At 41.2% G+C, this 27775-nt stretch overlaps 1 protein-coding gene across 1 annotated transcript; it reads right to left on the bottom strand.

Annotated features, from left to right (window-relative positions):
* ABRAXAS2 (abraxas 2, BRISC complex subunit) lies at positions 1-27775 on the bottom strand. Its single transcript, XM_040254493.1, has 9 exons — positions 27672-27775; positions 23545-23635; positions 19682-19718; positions 17146-17212; positions 7883-8073; positions 6912-7031; positions 6296-6380; positions 4410-4524; positions 1-2146 (listed from the first exon to the last, which is right to left on the bottom strand). The coding sequence occupies exons 1-9, from the start codon at positions 27768-27770 to the stop codon at positions 1677-1679; spliced, it is 1275 nt and encodes a 424-aa protein (XP_040110427.1). The 5' UTR covers positions 27771-27775; the 3' UTR covers positions 1-1676.

The following is a 27775-nucleotide window of genomic DNA, read 5'->3' as shown; positions in this document are numbered from 1 at the left end:
TACCATGATTAAATAAGTTTTTATTGTCACATTTAACTGCTTTGTCAGATATACATTGTAGGTTTCAGTATGGCATAAAAAATAAAAATATTTTCCTGAATGTCAAAATCTGAACAGAGATGGTGATGGCACTTAAAAAAAATAAATTCACACTGGTGCTGAAGCTGCTAGAAGATAGCTGATAAACACTGGAACACATTTGCAGATAAAGCGGTCTGCAACATTTCAAATCAAATGGCAGTGGTATAAGGCCAACAAAACTGGAGAGCAGGAAGATACAGACCCCATTGAGTAGCTATCTGAAGGATGGCAGTTTGAACATTTAATTTCCATTCAGACTAAACTTCTTTCCTACAAAATGAAACTACTTTTTCAGAACCTGGATTTTAAGCTTCCTTAACAACTTCCTTAGTCTTACAGGTCGTAACGAGTCCAAAGAAAGGCAGTTATAATCCATGGCACTAGCTTCGGGAGCTGACCCTGCCGTAAATGGGGTCTTGTCATTTCCAAACCAGGAGCCTGTCATGCTCATGAACGTCTGTAGTGGTTTCACACATTCTGGGCAAAACTAGAAGACAAGCAGTAATTAAATAAAAATGTTAAGTGCATCCCCAAGGAAAGTCTCTACACATTCCACAGCTATATGCTGAACGGTAACTTAAAAAAAAGTATGGTTATTTTGATTGGAAATGAATCTCTATTCAATAACCAAGCTTCCCAAACAGTTTATTAAATGTCTTTCTTCCACAAATAAAACTAACACTAGGATTTGTCAGAAGATCTACACGAATTATCTCCCTTATGTACGAACTTGGCTAAATCCGCTGTGTCTGGAGTCTGTTCCTCATAAAACTCAGGTCTGGAACATAACTCCTTTCTGTTATACTGCTGTGTGTCCTTCATTTAAGACTCCAGAACAGAGACCATAAATGTGGCTAGTGCAACATAGCAGTCACTGGAATTCCCCGAAAGAAAAATAAGTAATTTATTTTATGACGTACTTATTTGGATGATTACTTACTGGTAATTAGTATTTCTACATTTTTTTTTTTTAAAGGCAACCATTTTAAGTGACAATACATATCAGGCTAGTAGAAAAAAGTGGAAACAAAGCCCTCTCTTTTGATCTCACAAAGTCATGCAGACAAAAGAAGGTACAACTGATTTGTTCCAATCTTGGAAATTATCAAAATTTCTTTTCTGGCAAAGATGAATTTGGCTCATCATAGAAAGAAGGTTCTTTGAAGGCTGCTGCTAAACTAGTTTCCCTTTGAAAAAGTAAATTTCAAGGCATGATAGTGCAAGAGGTAAGGTTTTGATTTATAGAACATTTATAGACTAATTGTGCTTAGTCTCTAATTTCCAAATTATTTTAAAGAACAGAAACTACGTTGATAAGTTTATCTTTGCCTAAATTTACCAGTACATCCATGAATCGCACCAGAATTCGGACAGTTTGATTATCTTAATGACTCTGTTGTGAGCCCTGCACACTGCGTCCGCAGGTGAGGACCCCCCGCATGCGAGGCTCCTCCAAGGTCTGGGCCCAAAAACTCTTGTCTTGGGGAGTCCAGGGGCCTGAGAAAGCAGTTCTCCCTGCCAGAGGAAGTCCTCAAAAACTCTCTCAATGAGCGATTAAGAAAAACAGTGCTAACTGGAGAGTTTCTTGCGTTCAGTTAAATCTGGGAGGTCTGAGTGTTCCTGGAGCCCCCATCAGGGTGTGTCATGGGTCGAGAATCCCTTGAACGTGAGTATTCGCTATTAGGGAGCTCTGTGGGGTCAATCAAATTTTCATAATCACTGTCGTCTGATTCCTCAGCACTGTCTCCAGCTGCTCTGTGGGAAGGAGGGGCGTCTGCTCCACTTCCAGGATATTTCAGTCCAGCACTGGTGGAGGCATAACTGGAGGAGCCCACAGCTTGAGGTCGAGGCATAAAGACGCTGCTTTCCATGCGAGAATGGCTCAGAGTACTTTCTTGATTATTTGGGTGAAGATCAGAATAAGGCGGAGGCGGGTCTGAGGCCTCTGCATCTCCAAGAGTACTTCGACCTTCCGCTGTGAACCCTGGATAGGGCAGCCGAGGGCTGAAGGGAGGGTCCACATTCTCAGATGGCATCTGCCGGCTTACCACTGCCTGCTGCAATCCTGGGTGGAGAGAGGAAGGAAACTGTAAGACGCCCGTATTGTCACAGCTTTGCATGTCAACAGATTCAACGGTCGACCTGATTGTTCTGAAAATGGCAGCAAAGCAATGCAATTTATTATTAGTGTGAATTACTGTACATTTGCATAGTATTTCATAATTTTCAAAAGCCTCAGAACAGCTCTCTCAAGTACTACCGTCATCATTAATATTACCGTCCGTTATGCAGGCAAAGGACCAGAGGTCAGAAAGATCAGGTGACTTCACCAAGAGGACAGCAAGAGGTGGGGGCTCTGATACCCAAACACAGGTCTCTCAAGTCCAGATCCAGTGCCATGACCCTCACCTGCTGCTCACTGTGCTCGGAGACCATGGGGACAGAGGATAAAATTGATAGTTGTCCTCACCCTTGGCGGTCATCTGAATGTGAGTTTTTCCTTAATAGATCTCACATCAAAAAACAACAAAAAAAAACTTCTCGACAACTGCTTGTCACAATATTCTTAAACATCTCTTTCTCCTTAGAAGTTCAAAGCCCTGGGACTTCCCTGGTGGTCTAGTGGCCAAGATGCTGCACTCCCCATGCTGGGGGCCGGAGTCCAATCCCTGGTCCGGGAACTAGATCCCACATGCTGCAACTAAGAGTCTGCATGTCACACTGAAGACTGCAGCTCCTGACGCCACAACAAAGACACGGCCCAACCAAAGAAACAAACATGAAGAAAAAAAAGTTCAGAAAACAATGCAACATTGTAAAAACATTTTTTTAACTAAATTAAAAAAATAGGGACTTCAAAGTCCTGTGTTAGGTACTAGGTCATAACTTTATTACATTTTTATGGTGGTAAAACTGAAACAGCCACACATCTATGAGTCTATGGCATTTAAATTGTTTTTAAGTACATTTAAAAATATTACAAAAATGATTTGTACAAAGTTTAGAAAAGGAAAAAAAATGAAAATCACCCACAATTCTATCACCCAGATATAACTGTTAAAATTTTGATGAAAGCATAAGATTTGGGTTAAAAGACACACACCTTAGGTGTCGGGCAACCCAACTCCTCCAAATTCCAGCTCTATCATCCACCTTTGTGTGTGTCTTTGTGTGTCCATGTATTTTATCTTATTTATTTGGCTACACTGTGCAGCAGGCAGGCCCTTAGTTCCCCAACCAGGGATGGAATCTGTGCCCCCTGCAAGGGGAAGAGCCAAAGTCTTAACCACTAGTTAAATCTAGTGCATTTCATAAAAAAGAATGAAATAATGCCATTTCCAGCAACATGGATGGATCTACAGATTGTCATACCAAGTGAAGTCAGAGATGAATACCACTGATATTACTTATACATGGAATCAAACAAACAAACAAACAAACAAACAAACAAAATGGTACAAATGACCTTAACAGAAACAGGCTCACAGTCATAGAAAACAAATATGGTTACCAAAGGGTTGGTGGGAGGATAAATCAGGAGTCTGAGATTAACAGATACACACCACTGTATGTAAGACCAATAAACCACAGTCCTACTGGATGGCACAGTGAGCTATATTCAACATCTTGTAATAACCTATAATGGAAAAGAACCTGAAAAATTATATATATACACACACACACATATCTGAATTACCATGCTGTACTGAAACTAACACGACATTGTAAATCAATTGCATTTCAATAAAAATACTATTTTTAAAAATCTGGTGGTACTATAGCACATATGTCTGTTACCATGCTGGAGTTAATAGATTCTTGGGCCTAATTCTCATTTAACCAGCTGGTTCCTTAGCGTAATGGTATCTGGCCACCCACTGCTATCAAAAGCTAGACATTTAAAGTCTTTGCCGAGATCCTGCCCCGTGCATCAAATATAATGTTAACAGAATTTTAGGGAGCTCTTTTATGAGGCTCCAGTGAACACAGGACACGGCTCCTATGTCCTAGGCATGCCAGGGTTAACTTGGTAAGAAACATCACATCTACTGTACACAGATCATATCACTTCTTGGGAATTACTCTAACTTGCTTCAGCCTTTCTACCTTTGGTCTTTTTTCTTCCAGTATCAGAGACTTGAGAAGGACACCACGAAAAACATTACTGCACTTCTAGAAAAGCCTAAAGACAGGGGGATGTCCTGTTCCAAGCAGCGTAACTTGGGGCCTGATGAGTGTAGAAGAATGAATGTAATTTATCATATAATTTGAAGTTTAAAACCAGACATTTCCCTGATCCTCAGGGGTAAAATGAACAGGAAGCTCACGTCTTTCTTGTTCCTTTTCATTCTTCCTCTGAGTGATCTGTCTTCTTAATTTGTTCACTTCTGCCTGACAAGATTCAACAACTCGCTCACTCTTTTCCACGTCTGCACACACTGCCTGAGGGAAAAATGACAACAAGAACAATTAGTTTCAAATCCAAGCATGAGGCATTTCATAAAGACAGCATCGATTATGACCCTAGGAAAAATCTGTATACTTTATTACGTTAAAAAGCAGACATTTCCCTGAGGTATAGAACAAAATCATGAAGGCCCAAGAGACCAGTTCTGCTGTTATTCACTGAACTGCTTTCTTAGTTATGTTAAGATGATTATGCTACTTAGCTTATACATTCTTGAATATGAATCTTTCCCTTGCTTATTCATCTTTATTTATATGAAAAGGGAATTTTTGGTATCAGTCTAGCATAGGGTTTCCCGGGTGGTGTTACTGGTAAAGGACCCGTCTGCCAATGCAGGAGACCTAAGAGACTTGGGTTCAATCTGTGGTTGAAAAGATCCCCTGGAGGAGGGCATGGCAACCCACTGCAGTATTCCTGCCTGGAGAATCCTATGGACAGAGGAGCCTGGTGGGCTATAGTCCACAGGGTTACAAAGAGTCGGATACAACTGAAGTGACTTAGCGCAGCACAGTCTAGCATAGGAGGATGAACAAAAGAAAGGAATGAGATGCCTTCAACTTTTATTTATAATCAACAATTAAGCCTCAGATCACACACAGATTTATTTAATAAAAACCACAACTAGGAAAAGTTGAAAAACGACTTTGAAACTTATTTTCTTTTTCAACTTTCCCTAGTCAATGTACTTTAACCATTCACATCAGGGCACAGACGTGATTCGGTGTTTGCAGGGCGGGCCTTAATCAATAGGCAATGAAGTGTCTAATACATGCTACTTTGAAGTCTGTGAGAGGGCACCGACAGTCTGCAAAAAGCATGGTCATGAATTCAGGACAAAAAGTTGCTTTTCACTGCACGTTCCTTCCATAGCAGAAATACCAGAAATCGCCTGAAAGTGGGCCAGTCACCAGTGAGTGAGGCTGGATTAAGTTCCCTGTGCTGCTATGGGGACCGTGACCCTGATATGGAGCCTCACACTGGGATCTGCCCACTGCCTGCCTTCCCCTTTGCCCCAGGCTGAACGCAGACTGCTCTCCTCTTTCTCAGTAGCTGCCTATGCTCTTTCATTCCCTGGGCCCTTCCTCCAAGCCTGGGACAGCCTCTTTAGCCCGACCCCTCTTCTTCCTGTCCTCCAAGGCGCTTTTGTTCTTAGGGTTTCAGAGCGAATTACCCCTAAGAACACTCTGGGGCTGATGACAAGAACGTGGGAAAGTACTGCTAGCACCTAGCTCAGGATCTGGCTTGCAGGAGATGTTTCCACAGCTATTTGTTGCATGAATGCCTAGGAATGAACAAGCCCCACTGCACCCTCCCACTCAGTGGAGGCGGCTGTGGGCAGAGGAGTGAACTCGAATCAGGAGGCCGAGCTGTCCTGAGTTAACACGGGTGCCTTTGGGTGCGGTCTCTACTTAAGAGGCCAAGTGATGTGACAGCTGTGTTCTTAGCGATCCTTCCTTAAACTGGGAATACATTTCTCTAGGGAAAACGCTGTCATTAAGGAGGTCACAAGTATTTAAAAGAGTGATATTAAAACTGTACTTCAGAGTCTCCATGGCAGGCACATAGTGAGTGAGACAGGCTTTCGTAGACTGGCACGAGTAACTACTCCACACATCTGATATCATTTGGGGACTGATTTTTGGACCACAATTCATTCGTCGGTTGGGAGATTATTAAAAATTAAAGTAGAATTTAAAAAGCATCTGGGCAATATAAATACTGAAAACTAGTAAGTGAATCAGTTACCTGCACTTTTTCCTGAAGCGCATTATAAACCTGATAAATCGCCCTGATGTCTTTCATTACTCCGTCCTTGTCAAAAAAGTCAGTACTAGAAGACAGACAGAAACAAGATTCACAAAGCGATTAGAACTACAGTGAACTGGAAGGCACTTTCCTGTCATTTCTACCTTAATCTATTAATTACTTAAATGCTGTAACCCCAGGGTAACAATGTTTCAGCAACAATGCCCATGTTCCTAGAGTTACAGAAGAGAAAGAAGAGAGAATCCCTGTTGCCAAGACCACTGAAAAATAGTAGTTATTTTTTCCCTCACCCTATACATTTTTCAGAGACCACAGTTAGCTTTCAGAACCTCACATATACACATAATCTACTCAAATTTTTGCATCAGTTGCAAAAAAAGAAAAAAAATTGTGGCAAGTGATTAAAAAAATATTGATAAAAGTAAATTTTCTTTTCAATAAGCATTCTGGTTTTGATATACAGTAGTGGTAGTCTAGAGAAAGAGAATTGCCTTATTGGATTTTTCAGTGTTAATCATATCAAATGACGTCACATTTCTCCAGAAGCACAGTTAGCAAAAGAAAGGAAAAACATTCATTTTACCTTTCAACTTACCCATGTTCTTTAATAACTTTGGCATAACTCTGAGAAGTATTTGGCACTGAAGACACTTTATACTCTTGCTGGCTAGTATTGCCTAGATTGGGAATAGCAAGGGATATCCTTTGATTATACCTGTGGGGGATTGAGAGAGAGACAGAGATCATGTTGAAAGCACTCTTCTACTTAACGAATGGGTCTTGCCAACAGGAGCTCGAGTCTCTGCATTGGGAACTAACAGAAGGTCTCACAGAGAACCCGCTTCCACAGACAACCCACGGTTATGTTAATTAGAAACTTTTTCACTTCCCCTAAAGTAGAATTCAACTGTAAACTCCTGAAGGCAGAGGTTAGGTCTTCTGCATTTCCACAGCAACTGACAAGAGTGCTGAGGTGGTTTTAGGTGCTCAAAAACCTACTGATTAATTGATGAAATCTTAGGAGTGGCTATTTAACAACTAATAATTATTTTTCACTGATGTTGATTTAATTTATTCTGCTATAAATGAACTTCTGTATGAACCCTTTCTGTTGTTTACCGACATACCATGATCATATGATCTTTCTTTTTGCTTTAACAAGTTCCTAATGCAAAACCCGCATTAGCCAGTAGGTGGATCAATTTTACAATTTTGTCCTTGAAATCTATGTTTCAAAATTATAATCAGACTTACAGCACAACAGAACTGTATTTGTATATAATGGATTACGCAGAAGCAAATGATGATTTCCAGCTGTTTATTCTTGTAAGAACTGATGCATAATGAATGTCTTGCTAATGCTTCTTGACTCAAAAACTATTTTAATTTATAATTAACTGACAGGAAAATACCTTCTCTATCACAAAGAAAACCAGCTACAGGACAGTTATAAACACTCTTCTTCTTTAAAGATGCTATAAAATGCTTATTTTCAAAGCCACATCTCAAGTACTTGTATCAACATCTTTCCTATTTATGTGTGGCTGGTGGGAATGCTTGCTTTACCTTCGATTTGGTCTAAAGAGAACATATTCTAAAGCATGAGTGGAATTGTTGGCGGTGGAGATGAAGCTGAAGAGGAGGAAGACGAGGTCGGGCACCCCGAGGATGCGGGTGAGCTGCTTGTGGATCACCTGCTCTCTGTACGACATCTGCTGCTGTGTGTTTCGCCGGAATCGGTACCATCCGATCACTTTCTGCAACAGACACAGAAGAAAGAAGTGTTAAAAGCTGCATGAAATCCCACAAATTTCATTCTGAATGCATCCACACAAACACTCATACCAAATTTACGTGCAACAGCGCGAAACTGAAAGCCATGCAACTGTCCCACCAATAGGTGAATGGATAAATAAAAACATGGCGTATGCACACACTGGACTTCTACTCAGTGACATAAAGGAAGAAACACCGACATACGCAACACACACAAATCCCAAATAATTCGCTGAGTGAGAGGAGCCAGAACAATAACAACAAAAATTATCATCATCATAATAGCATAGGCTACAGGATTCTTTTTTTTTGCGGGGGTGGGGTGGGGCCCACACCACACGGCTTGTGGGATCTTAGTCCCCCAACCAGGACCGAACCTGGGCACCAAGTCCTAATTACTGGACTGCCAGGGAATTCTCAATCTATGATTCGATGGCATGTAAAATTCTAGGAAACGAAAATGACATAAAGCAGATGAGTGGATGACTGAGGCAGAGGTGAGAAGGAGGGATCAGAAAAGACCATGAGGAGACTCTGGCATGGACAGATATGTTCAGTATCTTATTCTGATGGTGGTTTCATGCATGTATACACATATCAAAACTTATCAAAGTACATGCTTTAAATATACGCCGTTTACTACATGTTAATTATACTTTAATACCACAATTTTAAAAGGTTAGCTTTGTCAGTGCTGACTATACCAGAACTTAAATTGGTATGTGATTTAAACTGACAGGCTCTTTGGAAGAACATTTTCACAATGTGATCTGCTGGATGTATGGAAGACGGAAGGCCTAAGAGACACCTGGGAGCTTGCTGGGCCCAATGCAAACCTGCAGAATTGGAGCGTCTAAGGGTACAGTCAGAAATCTGAATTTAAGATAAATTCTTAAGTTTTTTCTTATGTATAACTGAAGTTTGAAAACCTCTGTTGTGGAGACACTTTAATTCTTTATAGGAAGAACAATCTTCTCCTATAAAGAAGATTGTTCCTATAGCTTCTTTCTTTAAAACAAACTCGAGTGAAAATGCTGTTTTAAGAAATGAAAGTAATTTAAAGTTGTTAGTGTCATATTAAAATTAATGGTAAATTTAGATTATGTTTTGGAAACTTTCATAAAGGAAGGAAGTCAATCAACCTTTACTGTTACAATTATTTTCACTAATTATCACAACAACCCTGAGTGGTGAGTAATGTTTTCTGCACAGAGTTCATATCACATGCAAGGAACTACAGGGAGCAAAGTAACGCTGCCTGCTCTTAAGAAGTGCTACTGAAAATAAAGCATAATTCTAATTATACTGAAGCAATTAATTCTGGTATACTTTAAATATAAAGAAAACCCAAACACTTCTGTCAGTATAAATCTTAGAATGAAAAGTAGTCTTCCTTTAAAAAAAAAAAAAAACAAAAAGTAAGAAAAATTATCAACTGGCTAGAGCTACTAGTATCAAAGAACATGGCATATTTCACTCTGAGTCTCGGCACTTTGAATTTAACTTGGGATTAGTTCCTCTGCAGGACTGGGTTACGTCTCACACCCTCTGCATTCCTGCAGAGGCCCAAGCAGCGGTCAGCACATGGCCGTTCTCATGAAATACTTGCTGATTAAAGAATCAAGCAAGTAGTGACTAGATGGATACTAACACTTTTCATTTACACTGACTCTACTTGTTTGATTCCATTTGTACTTTCTGAGAAGCAGAAAGCCTTGTAAATTTATTGTGGATATCAATTTATTCATTTGATATTTGCTAAAAAGATAACCCTCTTCATTCTGATCAATGAGAGATAAGATGCCAAAATAATTCACACTGGTGACAGGTACAATTGTACCTTTTAGAGCTAATAAGCTGGTTGCAAGGCTATTGAAAACCGAGGTTACTGATGCAGAAGAGTACATTTGTGATAGCTATTTTTGGGCCATGATGAAAAACTATGAATGTCTTTCCCTATAACCTTATCTCTGCTGAAGCTTCAGACAATATTTCACAAAGACTCTCCTCTCTACTCTCCGTGCTAGACATTCACTTACATTTTCTGGAGCCAAAGCAATTATCCCCAATACTGAGCACATTTGTCATCTTTAACTTGTGTTCTTTTTGGCCTTATGATAATATTAAGATGGCAGTTATGTTTATCATTATCTGTTTCAGAGCAGATGCTTTCAGGAAGGCAGAAATGCTCCTCTCACTTGCTTTTTTTGGCCCGAGCCCAAAACCTGAGGGTGGTCAAAACTTTGTAAACATAATATGGCTTCTGCCAGGGCAGTAATTGAGCAGGCAACCAGGTTGCACCTACAGGGGAATTTCTCATATGAAAAAACATTGGCCTCTATCTTAAATCCAACTTTTTTTTTTTTTAAATTTAGCAATGTTGTGGAGTTCCTATATTTGAGAGCCACATGTTTTTAGTAAACATTTTTCTATATATTAATTGGTACTGTGACAAAAATCTTTATTAGGTTGTGTATTCTAATGGATTATTTTAGGACTCAAGAAACTTTAAAAATTACTACATACTTATTCTATGAGTTCAAATCATTGACCTTTCCTTTGTAGGATTTTTCTTTCTTTTTTTCAGTGGAGGAGCTCCCCTGCTCCACTTCTAGGATTTTAGTTCCCGCACCAGGGACTGAACTCCGGCAGCCCTCAGGGCCCTTGGCAGTGAGAGAGCAGAGTCCCAACCACTGGACCACCAGGGAACTCTCAGTTCAGTTTAGTTGCTCAGTCATGTCCAACTCTTTGCAACCCCATGGACTGCAGCACACCAGGGTTCCCTGTCTATCACCAACTCCCGGAGGTGGCTTAAACTCATGCCCATTGAGTCAGTGACGCTATAAAAATATCACCTCCTCTGTCGTCCCCTTCTCCTGTCTTTAATCTTTCCTAGCATTAGGGTCTTTTCCAATAATGAGTTTTTCACATCAGGTGGCCAAAGCACTGGAGCTTTATTTAGCTTCAGCATCAGTCCTTCCAAAGAATATTCAGGACTGATTTCCTTTAGGATTGACTGGTTTGATCTCCTTGCAGTCCAGGGGATTCTCAAGAGTCTTCTCTAACACTACAGTTCAAAAGCACCAATTCTTTGGTGCTCAGCTTGCTTTATGGTCCAGCTCTCACATCCATATATGACTAGAGGAAAAACCACAGCTTTGACTAGATGGACCTTTGTTGCCAAAGTGATGTCTCTGCTTTTAATATGCTGTCAAGGTTGGTCATAGCTTTTCTTCCAAGGAGCAAGCATCTTTTAATTTCATGGCTGCAGTCACCATCTGCAGTGATTTTGGAGCTCAAGAAAATATAGTCTGTCACTGTTTCCCCATCTATTTGCCATAAAGGGATAGGACCAGATGCCATGATCTTAGTTTTTTGAATGTTGAGTTTTAGGCCAGCTTTTTTTTTTTTTTTTTTACCATGCTTTCACTTTCATCACAAGGCTCTTTAGTTTCTCTTCACTTTCTGCCATAAGGGTGGTGTTATCTGCATATGTGAGGTTATTGAGATTTCTCCTGGCAGTCTTGATTCCAGCTTGTGCTTCATCCAGGCCAGCATTTCGCGTGACGTACTCTGCATATAAGTTAAATAAGCAGGGTGACAATATGTAACCTTGACATACTCCTTTCCCAATTTGGAACAAGTCTGTTGTTCCATGTCAAGTTCTAACTGCTGCTTCTTGATCTTCATACAGATTTCTCAGGAAGCAAGTAAGGTGGTCTGTTTTTCCCATCTCGGAGAATTTTCTACAGTTTGCTGTGATCCACACAGTCAAAGGCTTTGGTGTAGTCAATAAAGGGGAAGTAGATGTTTTTCTGGAATTCTCTTGCTTTTTTGATGATCCAAAGGATGTTGGCAATTTGATCTCTTGTTCCTCTGCCTTTTCTAAATCCAGCTTGAACATCTGGAAGTTCTTGGCTTACGTACTGTTGAAGCCTAGCTTGGAGAATCTTGAGTATTACTTTGCTAGCATATGAGATGAGTGCAATTGTGCGGTGGTTTGAACATTCTTTGGCATTGCCTTTCTTTGGGATTGGAATGAAAACTGATCTTTTCCAGTCTTGTGGCCATTGCTGAGTTTTCCATATTTGCTGGCATACTGAGTGCAGCACTTTCACAGCATCATCTTTTAGGATTTGAAATAGCTCAACTGGAATTCCATCACCTCCACTAGCTTTGTTTGTAGTGATGCTTCCTAAGGCCCACTTGACTTTGGACTCCAGGATGTCTGGTCTAGGTGAGTGATCACACCACTGTGGTTATCTGGGTCATGAAGATCTTTTTTTGTATATTTCTGTGTATTCTTGCCACCTCTTCTTAATATCTTCTGCTTCTGTTAGGTCCAGACCATTTCTGTCCTTTATCGAGCCCATCTTTGCATGAAATGTTCCCTTGGTATCTCTAATTTTCTTGAAATGAAAGTAGTCTTTCCCATTCTGTTGTTTTCCTCTATCTTTTTGGAAGGCTTTCTTATTTCTCCTTGCTATTCTTTAGAACTCTGCATTCAAACAGGTGTATCTTTTCTTTTCTCCTTTACCTTTAGCTTTCCTTCTTTTCTCAGCTATTTGTAAGACCTTTTCAGACCACCATTTTGCCTTTTTGCATTTCTTTTTCTTGGGGATGGTCTTGATCTCTGCCTCCTGTACAATGTCACGAACCTCTGTCCATAGTTCTTCAGGCACTCTATCAGATCTAATCCCTTGAATCTATTTGTCACTTCCACTGTATAGTCGAAAGGGATTTGATTTAGGTCATACCTGAATGGTCTAGTGGTTTTCCCTACTTTCTTCAATTTAAGTCTGAATTTGGCAATAAGGAGTTCATGATCTGAGCCACAGTCCGTTTCTGGTCTTGTTTTTCCTGACTGTATAGAGCTTCTCCATCTTTGGGTGCAAAGAATATAATCAACCTGATTTTGGTGTTGACTGTCTGGTGATGTCCATGTGTAGAGTCTTCTCTTGTGTTGTTGGAAGAGGGTGTTTGCTATGACCAGTGTGTTCTCTTGGTAAAACTCTATTAGCCTTTGCCCTGCTTCATTCTGTATTCCAAGGCCAAGCTTGCCTGTTACTCCAGGTATCTCCTGACTTCCTACTTTTGCATTCCAGTCCCCTATAATGAAAAGGACATCTTTTTTTGGTGTTAGTTCTAGAAGGTCTTATAGGCCATCACAGAACTGCTCAACTTCAGCTTCTTTGGCATAAACTTGGATTACTGTGATATAGAATGGTTTGCCTTGGAAATGAACAGAGATCATTCTGTCATTTTTGAGACTACATCCAAGTATTGCATTTCGGACTCTTTTGTTGACTATGATGGCTACTTCATTTCTTCTAAAGGATTCTTGCCCACAATAGTAGGTATAATGGTTATCTGAGTTAAATTCACCCATTCCAGTCCATTTTAGTTCACTGATTCCTAAAATGTTGATGTTTGCCATCTCCTGACCACTTCCAATTTGCCTTGATTTATGGACATAACATTCCAGGTTCCTATGCAATATTGTTCTTTACAGCTTCGGAGTTTACTTTGATCACCAGTCACATCCACAACTGGGCATTGTTTTTGCTTTGGCTTTGTCTCTTCACTCTTTGGAGTTAGTTCTCCACTGATTTCCAGTAGCATATTGGGCACCTACCGAGCTGGGGAGTTCATCTTTCAGTGTCCTATCTCTTTACCTTTTCATACTTTTCATGGGGTTCTCAAGGCAAGAATACTGAAGTGGCTTGCCTTTCCCTTCTCCAGTGGACCACATTTTGTCAGAACTCTCTGTCAAGGAACTCCCAGGGCTTTTCAATTAAACATTAGCTTTGAAGCCTACCTAGCAGAGAATCAATTTTTGAAACGCTTCCATTAGCACTTTCTTGAAGAGTTTATGTTAATTAAAAATAATTTTTTTATATCAGATACTGTTTAAAGTACATATGTATTTTTAAGCCAAACGTTTTAAATTTAACTTTGTAGGTACTATTATAACCCCTTTGAGGTGAAGATGCAACTTTGTTCCACTTCTGGGGAAAAATCCCCATACTATAGTCAACTATACAGCTTTTCAGTCTAAATATTAAGTATCATCTTTTGTTTGGGGGCTAGAAATTTGGATTCTTGAAAAAAAACCTCAAAGAGTTTATATTATGTATAAGGTGTCATAGGAAATACAATGAACATAAAATACAGTCCCTGCCTTTAACAAACTGCATGGAAAATAAAACCTAATTTCCAAGTAAACTGAAGAAACAAATTCCTGTCTTTTAATTGCAAAAGAAAATATAATCGTTAGTTTTAGCACAAAGCTTTAGAAAATCAAAACTGAAGATCAGATTTTGAGAATCTGGCCCCAGGAAAAGCAGATAACTCCAGTTAACAATCTATATTGGTCTTCTGTGTCTCAAAAGACCAAATCTGATTTTATTATTTTTTAAAATATGATATGACTATATTTTAATACATAACTGAAATACAAAATATCATAGTAAATTAGCAAATCCAATTTAAACCCCCCAAATTAATTAGAAAAGTGTCTCTATTTACTACTGAAAATGCTACATGGTAGAGTTCATTTCTTTTTTCCAATTAATTTCAATATAAAATATAATGTAAAAAACCTTATTATATAAAGTTTCCCCTCCTCAGCAACATCTCTGCTCCCTTTACTCAGAGTAACCACTTCTAGGTGTGGTTGGCTTTCTTCTGGATCTTTCTCTTTATACACTCAAACTCTTGTTTTTATAAAAAGTAGGCTCAAATTATTTCACTTAACTTCAAGAACTTTCTAAGTCATTCATGAGAACCTCCCTTATCTTTTTAATGGCTGCTTCATATCCCATGGGCTTCCCCAGTGGTGCAGTAGTAAACAATCCACCTGCCAATGCAGGAGACATAAGAGACATGGGTTCAATCCCTGGATCAGGAAGATACCCTGGAGGAGGAAACGGCAAGCCACTCCAATATTCTTGCCTGGCAAATTCCATGGAGAGAAGAACCTGGCAGGCTATAGTCCATGGGGTGGGCAAGAGTCGGTTGTGACTGAGCATGCACAAACTGTCATATTCCATAGTATGGAGGCACCAACATAATTTACTTAACCATTCCTCACTGGTGGACATTTAGATTGCTTTCAAAATTCTCATTATTAAGCAAAGATGCAAGAAACATCTTTGTATGCTGCATTAAAAGGCCAGACTGCTGGGTTTAAATCTTGGCACCAAGATTTGGGCTTTTAACCTTAACCAAGATATTTATCCTTAGTTGTCTCAACTGTAAAATGGGGATGATGATTAACAGCCTTATGGGGTGGGTGCAAGGATTAAATGTGTCAGTACCTGGAAAGTACTTAGTATACGGTCTGGCACAGAGCCAAAGTGTTCAATAACACAAGTTTCACAACTTTGTGCCTATTTGTCTGTTTTCTTGGGCCAGATTCCTCGAGATCGAACTCTATTTAAAATTCTGTTATTGCAAAACTCTCTCCCTAAATGTCTATATCAACTTACATTCCCACCAGCTACAGCTTCCCCACTTCCCACAACATCGCCAACACTGGATATTAGCAATCCTCTTATACTTTTGCCAATTGGATGGACAACAACAAAAACAACAACAGTATTATGTGTTCCAATTTGCATTTCCTGATGAAAATGAACATTTTTTCCATTTACTTCTTGACCGTTTGTAGATTTCTTTTTTCTTTTGTAATTTCCTGTTCATATGCTTTCTTTCTTTTTTCCACTTCAAATATTTTTTCCTCTATCGAAAAAAAATGTCCTGGTAATTTAATATATAGAGACTGTTCTAGATAAGTGCTTCAGTAAGAATCTTCATGAAATAAATTTTAGTTTTAGAGAGTATATAAAGCTTCATTATTTAGAATGTGAAAATAAATGGAAGGAAGAGGTAAGGTGGTGGCTGGAGAATGAAGGTGCTCCAGATGCCAGAATGTGCGCTTCAGGGAAATCCCTGAGAATGGGGAGCGGGACTGGGACCTCTGGGCTGCGCGCACCCACTTCCCCACACATGGGCAGGTGACCGTGTTAAGACTCTCTGCCGACACCATACCCTTCCTGAGCCTGTCATCACCCACAGAACACTGTCCTTTCCCCAGACCTTCCCCACACTTTCTATGTGTCCTTTCCCCTTACCTGCTTCTCTTTCTGCCTGTGCACCAGACAGTGGGTCTGAGAGGGCCCCACACTGGAGAGGCTGCCCATCTACTCTAGCTGCTGCTGAGGCCCTTCTTCGAACTCCTGGGATGTCCCACACTGACTATTTTATGCACAGGTAATCTTTTAAAGGCTTTTTTATAATACATGCTTCTAAAAGAATGGCATTTGGTTTTCTCTTTAACAAGCTTTCACTTTCATTGCTACTTTTCCTCCTCATGTGATGTTTTAGTGACTCATCTATTTTTCAGGAATCAATATACCAAGGTAAAAAAGTAAACCCCACACATGGTACAACAGAGTAAATTATGAATGAGACCATCACCCAGACTGCAGCAATAAAACCTTGGCTCATTTTCAATTCTATTCAGACTTGTTTATCATATATATACACAAGCAGAGCATCACATGCATATGTTTACAGAAACAATAAACATATGACCTTTGGGGAAAACATCTATGTTCAATGTGAACAGAACTTGAAAGAGCAACACGTCAAAAGATGTTTGACTGCAATCTACATTTTTTAGGAATATTTTCCCTCATTATAAAACTAATGCATGTGTAGTAAATGTTGGCAAAATTATTTTTTAAATTACCAAATAGGAAAATTAGAACCACCCACAAGTAACTACTGTCAACTTCCTGGATTATAGTTCATGTTCTTTTTTCTCCTTCTGACTTTTACATAATGGAATCATACTCTAAATATCTAAATTTTGTTTTACATACTGTAAACATTGTATCATATCTATGGTTTACCTTTAAAATCTACTTAACAGAATTCTTACGTATTAATAACAAATCTCACAGTTTCATTTTACATTCCTTTCTGGTTTTAAGTTTGGGTGGTAAAGACTGATTTCCAAATCAGACTGGGTGACAAACAGAGCATACCTTTCTCCGATCTTTAAGAATCCTGTCCAAGCTCTCTTCATTAACTTTGCTTGCATAGTCATAAAAACTGTTTAAGAGGAAAAATATTTTATTAAAATTATACAGTATTTTGACAAAAATATGCTTAGCAACTTGTGTCTATGTGTCACCTAGTCCTAAAAGTTGGCAATAAAGCTACAACTGCTTATCTGCAATAAGTATATAATGGCACAGTGGTAAAGAACCTGCCTGTCTATGCAGAAGGTGCAAGAGACGCAGGTTCGATCCCTTGGTCAGGAAGATCCCCTGCAGGAGGAAATGGCAACTCACTCCAGTATTCTTGCCTGGAGAATTCCATGGACAGAGAAGCCTGGAGGGCTATAGTCCATGGAGCTGCACAGAGTCGGACACGACTGAACGACTGAGCACACACACAATAAGTATATAAAGAAAAAGCAATCTAAATGTTTTGCTGATATGAGGTATCTTTTGCATCAAAGATTACTCAAGAGACTGCTACATTCAAAAGGTATTACTTCCATAAGTGGAAATGCTGATACCAAGTAATTACAAAATGTGTGGTTTCAAATGACCGTGACATCTTTTCCTTGTCTCTAAGTGTCAATTATCTATGGGGGAGAAAAGAACAGAGAAGCGCATATTCTGAGAAATGAAGAAGGGAAATGAATATTTGCTGAATCCTTAATAAGACACTCAGCTGCATGCTTCCTCATGTTAATTCATTTCATTTCTGTCTCACTGCTGGGAGGTAAGTACTAGTTCAGCCCAACAAGTCAACACTTTTTTCCCTCCGTTTCTGTAAATAAAGATACAAGGTTAAGTGACTTGCCCCAAATTATAGAACTGGTGGATGGAAGAGCTGGAATTTGGATGTAGGTCTGGCCAGTTTCAAACTGAAGGCACTCACCTTTAAAAGAGACCCATCTGACCAGGACCCTGTGAAGAACATTTTGGGCGTAATGATGTGTGACCTTTTCTATCACTGGTCCTGGTTTCAGGAATGCCACACCCCTCCTCCCACCACCACAAGCCCAGGCCTTACAGGCAGGAAGGAGTTAAGTTACAGCAAAAACACTGAACTGGAAGTCAGGAGATACCAGCTCCAGCTCTGTGCTGCTCCTCTCTGTATGATCGTGGGCAAGTCATTTGAACCTTACTGGCCTCCACGTCGTCTTTTTTTTTTTTTTTTGCAAAATAAACAGTTTGGAGCAGACATATGGTTTCCATGGTTTCTTTCAGTCCTAAGAATGATGAGTCTATGGCTTCAGTTATGAGTCTATGGGTCTATGTTCTGGGTATTACTTTACTAACAGTGGTTTAAGGAGCTCCTCAGAAAGACAAGGCAGGGCACACCTAGCAAAGTCTTAGACGGTCAGGGCCAAACAGCAGGACCCTTTCCGATCCAGACTGAGGCTGTGAGGGGACCAGGGCCTGAATCACTCATTGACTGCTGAATCATCAGCAACTGATCTCCTGCTCTGAGATTCTTTTCAGATGAACTGCTGATTCCTTGTTTGCTTCCTGCTCCTATTCAGTTACATCTAAGTCTAAGAGTGAGGTTCTCAGCTATTGTGGGGCTTTGTTCACAGGTAACAATCCTCTAAAATAAGGGGTAAGTATGTGTGGGACGGGTGGGGATAAGATGGGTGGTGAACACAGTAGAAGTCTCCAGGGGTTCCTGGGTGCAGGGCTGCTGGGGGTTTAGGATGGGAGCAGAGTCAGGGTGAAAGCTGACGTTAACACATGGCAGGAACAACCAGGCACAAGGGGCTGGCAGCGTCAAGGCAGGAAGTGCTGGCCCAGAACACTGAATTGAACTGGAATGGGCATAAGTGCAAGGAAAGGATTGGCCTGGCTTTTCACAAAGTAGAAGAACAGGGCCTCGGGGAGGTTTAAGAAACACAAGAGTGAAGGTCATCATATCTGTCAACAGGTGGGAGGGTTGGGGGCTCCAGAAGGAGGCAGAGGCCTGGCCGGCAGTTTGGGGAGCAGAAGGCCAGTGGAGGTGGCGTGCTGGTCACTTTCTGCCTCACCTTTGCCTCCATGCGCGTCTCTGTCACTGTCTCCCTTTGAATGTCTCTCCTCCTGTTTCTTTCTTTCTGTCCTTTAGCTGGTCATAACATGCAACTGGTATATATTAACTTAAACCCAAAAAGGTAAGCTTTATGTTCCCTTTCCTTACATTTTAAAGTTGTACACGGAACACTTTTATGCCTCTTACAATATGCTTTTATCTCCATGTGATCCTTGATGAACTGCTTTCTGTATGGTTGTCAAGCCCATGCTAGGAAGGCTGACAGGAAGGCTTCCATTTTAAACCACTGAGGCCAAGGTTTATCTGCCCGCTCTTCCCCTTTCCCTAACTTAACACAGTGCTACACACACGCATCTGACACTCAGTAAATCAGTGAACTTGGACCCCCTCAGTTATACTTAAAACACTAAGCCATAGTCAGATACAAGTCTGAGTTCATTAGTTTTCAATCAATCAATCTTTTAGTAAGGACGAAAAGCTACAGAGAAAGATGTGGCTTACCTAAAAAGTTTTGAACAAGGCTGATGGTTATGGATTTCTGTAATCAGAAAGAGGAAATACATCTCAGTTAATCATGTAAGATACAGACAACTATAAAGTAGCTCAGGATTTTAAAAAAACTTTAAACCAAAATCTCAGACAATAAAAAGACAGTTTTCCTCTCCCAAAGAGTGTGTACACTGGTGAAGGCAGTGTCTCCTTAACACTTAAACTCAGGGACACCCTCTCAGGACAAAGTAAAATGGCAAATGACAGTTCTGGGTCCATGTGTCAGCGTGTGATAAGCACACGCCTGAAAGCTTTTATTCAGATCACACAGGTATTGTGTGCTCTTGGTCAATCTTACCTTTTTCCAAGAGGAAAAAGGAACCACTGGCTGGAAGCATTTAATCGAGGTGGATAAAAGCTGTGAAGATAGCTTGAGGAAAGGAGGGCCTTAACCATTCTGCCATCAGTTAACTCACTAACAATGCAGGACAACTGGGCCAGGTGTTTTGAAGGGGAAGGGTGAAAACTCTGGAAGTTTATTAGCCCTTTCAAAGCTTTTCAGCACAAGGGAAATAGTCATTTATAAGGCAGAGGCAAACAACTTCTGAAAAGATTGCTGTGATTACTGTAGCGAACCATTTCTTCAAGTTCATCAGGGGGCATAGGGTCTACGTTGACATACAAGACCATGGGACTAATTAACCACTCAATTCTATTAACAACATTCTCCTGGCCAGCAGCTCATCACCTGCTGCTTATAAAGCCACAGCCACAGAGTTCCAGGCTGCAATTTTAACTCAATTAAAATGAAACCACAAGCCTGAAGGACACTGGGCTGTGCCCATTAGCTTCTGTACCAATGTGAGTGCTGCCAAAACAAACAGAAATGCCAGCACTTCCACGGGGAAGAAAAGATGATTTGCCGAGTGTAACTGCCGACACAGTGATGCAAACAGGGAAATCTCATCTAGAAATCCCCTCTTTTTATCACCAAAAATGACACAGTGTACCATCAGAAGTTATTCCAGAGATACTGTCAATCAAGTAATTAGACTGCAGAACATCTATAGTAAAAAATGTTAACTAGAGTTCAGGGGAAGGGAAAAAAAAGTCTTCATTTTCTACTTTAAAGGAAAGAATATTTTGTTTAAGAAAATCCCTAGAGTAAATTCTGAACTCTGAAGACACACTCCTGTCATCAATCCAGCCCAGCAGACTTCCTTCATGATTTACAACCTGGATGAGAAGGATCGTGAAGATATGCTCTAGACACCACACTCTATTTTCTACAGGGTCAAAGCTTGCTCCTACAAGATTCTGCAATGCCTAACTAAGCACTCCGTGGAGAAAACAGGGTGATGCTTTCAAACACGATTATGCTGCAGACTGGCATGACGCTGGCGCCTGTGACAGCTGCTAGGCAGACTTCTGGAAGCAGGGGAGCCAGGGCAGTCTGGCCTGGGATTCCAGAGTTCTAGAAGCCTCCAGAGCTCATCTGCCCGGTGGCTGCTGCTGCTGCTAAGCTGCTTCAGTCATGTCTGACTCTGTGTGACCCCATAGACGGCAGCTCACCAGGCTCCCCTGTCTGTGGGATTCTCCAGGCAAGAACACTGGAGTGGGTTGCCATTTCCTTCTCCAATGCAGGCAAGTGAAAAGTGAAAGTGAGGTCGCTCAGTCCTGTCTGACTCTTAGCGACCCCATGGACTGCAGCCCACCAGGCTCCTCCGTCCATGGGATTTTCCAGGCAAGAGTGCTGGAGTGGGGTGCCATCGCCTTCTGCGTCAAGTGTGTGAGCACCGCTTTAAAAATGAATGTGTTCAAGACGGGTGCTCCCTCACAGCGTGCCATTTCATATCAAGTCGTCCTTATTGTTCAGTGTCAGGGAAAGGTGTCCGTGCATGGATTCAGGCATTTTCAACAAATATGAAATTGGGTCAATTTATTATTTTAAAATATGCTGGAGGTTAACCTATCCAGAAAATGTCTTTGCGCTAGTGGTATGGAATACTGCTCCTGGTGCGTTCGTTATCTAATGCTTGGCCCTTTAATCCAGGTTTCTAGGGCCCCAGTTTACATTTTCTAATATTGTTATGTATACTTTTAAGTGAAAAATACCACCAAAAAAAAAAAGAGAGAAGACTACAATGATAACATACATTTAATACTAGCAAATACTCTGTTTATGAGACCCATGATTGTTTCAACAATAAGTCGAATGTAGCTAATAAATTAAACATTGTACAGCAAAAGAGGGTCGTCGTCGTGGCCCTGTATTACCTGGGGCTCTCTATCTGTTGGCATGTCTCTGTATCTGCAATACCGTGGGAACTGGTATTTACAAATCAAAGATAAGCGTACACGATGCTGGAGAATTTAAATTACTTTACTATTCTGTTTCCTCAAAGATAAATAAACAGCCAGAACACTCACCAGAAATGCTACTTTTGTGAGCACGCCAGGCTAGCGCTCTTTCTTGCATGGTGTGCCGTGAGGTCTTCCTGGCAAACCCTCACATGCCACATTAGTTTTGAAAACCCAAGTGCAAACAATGAATAATTGCACAGATGGCCAATGAAACCGAGTTCTCTATTTTAGGAGTTTTAAAGAGTTAAGCAAGACAAAACACAGAAATCAAACCGCTGTGAAAGAGCAGCTACACCACAGCATGTCAAATATCAAGTATTTATTTACCAGGTCAGTATTGTGGGGAGTGGGTTTCATAGTTTTGGTTCTTTAGGAGACAGCCGTCTCTTGTTTTCCCCAACCCTCATCACCTCAGTCCTCACCCTGGCCCCAGCCCAGGTACTAAAGGCAACGACAACAGGCCGAAATCAATGCTCTGGCCTCAGCATAACCTAACCTTCCAGCAGTATTTTAAACCACAAACCACTCACCTTCACACAGTCTGTATTCTAGATACCCAGAAACAGGCCAGGCTCCCTGCACGTTTTATGCACTCCCTGCCCCAGGATGCCCTGAACAAACCACTCACTGGCCCTAAGTTCACCTCCCTCACGGTGTCGTTACTGATTTAACCCAAGGGCAGTTTTGTTTTTTTTCCCCAACTCATGAGATTGTCTTTGTTCCTTTCTGACAGCACTCAGCCTGCGTGCTCTGGTATTTCTGTAAACTTGTCTTCCTCTTCTCACAGTCCTGGGAGGCAGAGGGGCACAGGACATCCCCCTCACTGCCCAGCACACATCTCCGGCACGTTTTTCAATGATGCTTGGCTGCATAAATGCATGAAACAGCCCTTGCTCTGCTTTCAGTATCAGGACACGCTGTTCGGTGATGCGCACCAGGTGCAGTTGAAAATCAGCATAATCCTTATTTATCAAAAGGAGACTGAGCCAGAGAGCCGTGCACCTAGAAAACACCTTCATTTTCCCCAGTAAGTGCCCCCAAATCGGCTGTTTGGCTTACTCCTCAGGAAGCTGTGCAGGTCTGACAAATATCTTCTGTAAATAAGTGTAAACATCTTTGCCGGATCCCTCTAGGGTGGACCAGCACATGCTTTCATTATAGTATGAGGCGATGCTGACCATGGGCACAGCCCAAAGCACACACTCGGGGTTCACCATGGCTGTGAAGAGACACGTGTGCAATTCCACACAGCCATTCACAGGTCAGACCACTTGGGTCAGGGACAGCTTCACAAAATACCTGAATTTACAGACTCGCACTTTGGGTTTACGCTGACTTACAAAGACATTTCATATCATTCCTAGTGAAAATAATTGGCATTGTGATCTGAGTGGCTTTCTATGTACTCTTTAAGTCTATTGTTAGGTTACAATCAGTCAAAGGCCAAAGAACCAAAGAGGGCACATGTATACAAGAAGAGTATTTCTCAGGTCCGTGACAAACTCACTTACCGATTACTTGCAGAAACTCTGTGCTGCTGATTTGGGAGTCACTGATGCTGAAGGTTTCCTCTTGCCTTACCTCTCCCAGCAAAAATCCTTCCTGAAAGCAATGGGGGAAGAGAGTTGCAGCTAAAAATAAAAATGATTTTTACTGGAATTAAGAGGAATTGAGGACATTACAGTTTTATAATAATTTTAACAATAATCCAAATAAACTTGTCACGTAAACTACCATTCCACAAACCAACAGGTATACGACTAAAGTACTTTGTGACACAGCTATTAACTGAATCGTTTGAATAAAGGATTCCATGACAAGATGAAATATTATTTTAATCCCTTCCCCTAAAGTCCTGTTTTTCAGAAGTGAAAATAAGTAGAGTGAATTCATCACCTAAATCCCACAAAGTGTAACAAGCAACATCAAAAAAGCTCAGGAAGCAGAAATATTCTAGACTGCTTTCTTGAAACAGCACGTAATTTATTTCATTGTTTTAAAAACTTTGCTAATGACAATAGGGTAAAGAAAGAAGTTAATACAATGCACAACTAACTGCTCCTGTACGGGCTGGCAGGAGAAATTAGGATTCCAGCAAATAAGTTTTTCACTAGGTCAAAGTTTTTCCTTAATAAATGCTGAGATAAATTGATTTCCTCCTTTGAGAACATATACTGTCATCAACGATACTAGATTACTCAGCACATAACCTACTGCTTGAGCATTTGCTATAGAGTTCAGCACAAGCACTGCTGGACCATGTTCACTCTAAATGTCAAATACCATCCCTGCAGGTGGTGAACTAACAGGCTGTCCCAGACTTCCCCTCCCTAGGCATCCAACACAGCTTACTCCTTCCCTCCATTTGGCTCTTCACTCAAACAGCATCTTATCAGAGAGGCCTTCCCTGGAGAGTGGAACAGAATCAAGTCTGCCACACGCTGCTCCCTTTACCCTGCATCCTTTCTCTTCTCATGGTTTTCTCATGTTTCATATTTACACGTACTAACGAATGCTGCTCCGACTAAAATATGAGCTCTGGTCGAGCCGGGATTCTCTGTTCACCGTGTACTTCAGCACCTTGCCCAGTGCCAAGCACACGAGAGCTGCTCAGCAAAGAGTGGCTGAATACATTTGGTGAAACAATGTCCTTTCTATTGTAGGTTGACTGTTCGAATAAATTTCCTAGTTTAAAAAGTCCCAGTTGGAATCTGTGGGGGTGAGGATGGAGAGATAGAGGCTTTTCAGCATAGCTGAATACATACATAACTCAATACAAAATATTGACTTAGAGGAGTGGAATGTCATAAGAATCCCAAATCAGGCTTCGCTGGTGGCTCACTGGTAAAGAATCCGCCTGCCAATGCAGGAGATACGGGTTCAATCCCTGGTCTGGAAAGATTCCGTGTGCCGCGGAGCAACTAAGCCTGTGCGCCATAACCACTGAGCCCGTGCTCCAGAGCCTGGGAGCTGCAACTCCTGAGACCATGGGTCACAACTACTGAGGCCCAATCACCTAGAGCCCGTGTTCTGCAACGAGAGAAGCCACTGCAATGAGAAGCCTGTGCACCTCGACTAGAGAGCAGCCCTCGCTCACCACAACTGCAGAAAAGCCTGTGCAGCAACGAAAACACAGTCCAAAATATATATATATATATGTGTGTGTGTGTGTGTGTCTGTACCAGAGAATCCATGACTGCTAGTCTGGAAAGCATGGGCTAAAGAAGCTTGTTTTATCCTCTGAAAGTCTTTCATTATGAGTTCTTACTACAAAACACAAGCTGTGCCTTTGTAACAGATTAGAAAATTTTCTCTTTAATTAAAGTGGAAAATACAACTGAAGATTCCTACACAACTTTAGACTTTAATATCTACAGATTCCTAGTGTTCCATAGCCCAAGGTTGCCAAATTTAGCAAATAAAAATGCAGGATACCCAGGTAAATTTGAATTTCAGATAAATGATGGATAATTTTAATGTAAGAAATGGGAATATATTTATACTAAAAAATTATTTACTGTTTATTTAAAATTCAGATTTAACTGGGTGCCCTGTATATTATCTGGCAGGCCTTAGTTTGAAAAAGTCGACGGTGACATCAAAACATTCTAAAGCCAAGTACAACACGGATGCTTATTTATCTATTGGTCTGGATTATCTGAACCACTGTTACTTTATAATAGTAGGCAAACTATAGTGTGCAGGCTAAATCCAGCCTAATGGCAGTTACTGTATGGCCTACAAGCTTAGAATAAGTTTCTACACTTTTAAATTGCTGAAATGAAAGAGAAAATGGGAGCAATATTTCATGATGTGTGAAAAATTACATAAAATTCAGCTTTATGTCCACAAGTAAAGCTTTATTGGAGGCATTCTAATTTATTTATTGTTTATGGCTCCTTTCTCCCTACCAACCGCAGGGCCGAGTAGTTGCTACAGAGGCCACAAGGCTCAGGAAGCCTAAAATAATTACTGTCTGGCCCTTCACAGAAAAAGTTTGCTAACTCCAGCGCTACGGAATAGTAAGTGGTTTTAAACTCATTTCTTGCCGGGACAAAACAATATACTACAAAAACAAATTCCTGGTTCTTCAATTTTAAAACATGTCAAATTGAAATTACTTTAAAGTATTCTACATACGTAACTGTGGCAAGGTTAATGTAAAACGTATCCTTGTAGAGTATAAGATACACGTTGCAAACTATTGCCATTGGTAAAAATTTCTATGAAGTCTGGCACCATGCCTAGCATAGTGCAGATACTAAAGAGATATCTCTTGAATCAAGTTAGGAACAATCTAGGTAACATGGCCATCTCACTGTAGACTGTAAAACAAAAACTAAAACTATCCACTTTTCAACAGGTTGTTTACAGTAATTTTGCTTTATACATCAACTGTGATATTACTAGGCACTCCAAGAACTAGAGAGGTTAAGAAACAGGACTGAAACCACATTTAACACTTCCATGGGACACGAGCAGGATCACAAACTACCTGTACAAGGAACTGCATTACATTATTAAAGAGCTGGCTGCAGTATCAAGGGCCTTAGTGTCTAGAGACAGGAGCTGCCTCTGGAAAAACCCATGTTGTGTATATTTCTACAGTTGATCTCTACCACTGAACTGAAGCAATGAAAGGTACAAGACTTAATCCCATCCAATTTACTAATAAAATCATCTCTCTACAAAATCAGTTTTATTGACAGAAGCTAGGATCGCAGACATCAAACCAAACCCAGTTCCCTCTTCTGCAGTGTTCTGCAGTTTTGCTTTGTAATGACAACAACACCCTCCCTCCCATTACATTTATTTAGTGAACTTAAATAATTCACTACTCAAATCATTTTAACACAATCTCTCAACTTGGTGGGCAAATACGTAAAGACAAAAATTATCTAATGTCATAGAAGAATTTCCATCCAGAAGCCAGGGACATTAAAAATGCACTTCCGATCACATACGTAAAGGCCTGTCACTTCCCTATTTTCACTGAGACTAGTTCCCGGGTCTTAGAACATTCGCCAGGGAACTAAACATGCAACAGCAAGGCCAAAGTAGACCCTACACCGAACACTCCTGGTTACATCTGCATTTTTCATCGAGGCGAAGAAAACACACGCTCGCATCTAACAAGTGAAGAGCAGTGACAGCCATGGTTACCCTCGTCGCACCCCACAACAACCTGTCAGACCAGAGGGCGCGGCTGGGAGTTTCCGCTCCTAGACTAAAGCGGGGGGTCTCTCGGTTCCTTCCCGACCCCGGACCCCCCTCATTAGTCTCGAAGCCTGACTCGGGGAGGGGCAGGCGCTGGGTTTCCAGGACTAAGCGACTCCTGCCACTGTCGGTGGCCGGCCGGGAAAGCCCTCCCCACCGGGAGACTGCTGTCCTGGGATGGCGATGCCAGTGGAAGGCACCAAGTGAGGGGACGCCCATCTCGGGTCGGGGGGCGAAGGAGACCCGGGCAGCAAGAGTTCACCGGCGGCGGGAGCCTCCCGGGTCATCAGTTCCTTCGGCCAGCACAGGGGGCGAGGGGCAAAGGATCCCGGCTTCTCCACAGGCGTCGGCCTGAGACCGAGGCCGGAAGCCCTAGCAGCCGCGGCGGGTTGCGGGGAGTGGTGGGGGGCCCAACACCTACGTGGTCGGCGTTGCTGTTGGCGCTGTGGAAACACACAGCGCTGAAGGTGTAGCCCGAAATGGAAGCCGCCATGATGGAAAGCTCCAACTCCCCCATCATGCCCC

Source organism: Oryx dammah, unplaced genomic scaffold, assembly GCF_014754425.2.
Source record: "Oryx dammah isolate SB20612 unplaced genomic scaffold, SCBI_Odam_1.1 HiC_scaffold_14, whole genome shotgun sequence".
In the NCBI taxonomy this organism is placed as follows: Eukaryota; Metazoa; Chordata; class Mammalia; order Artiodactyla; family Bovidae; genus Oryx; species Oryx dammah.
Note: the sequence above shows the minus strand (reverse complement) of the source record. Positions and strands in the feature narration are given on the sequence as shown.

Coding starts and splice junctions, on each gene's coding strand:
- ABRAXAS2 (XM_040254493.1), bottom strand. CDS start 27,770: ATGATGGGGGAGTTGGAGCTTTCCATCATGGCGGCTTCCATTTCGGGC. Junction 8,074..17,145: donor TTCTTAAAGATCGGAGAAAG/GTATGCTCTGTT, acceptor TGTCTGTTGCAG/AAAGTGATCGGATGGTACCG. Junction 4,525..6,295: donor CGCTTCAGGAAAAAGTGCAG/GTAACTGATTCA, acceptor TTTTTCCCTCAG/GCAGTGTGTGCAGACGTGGA.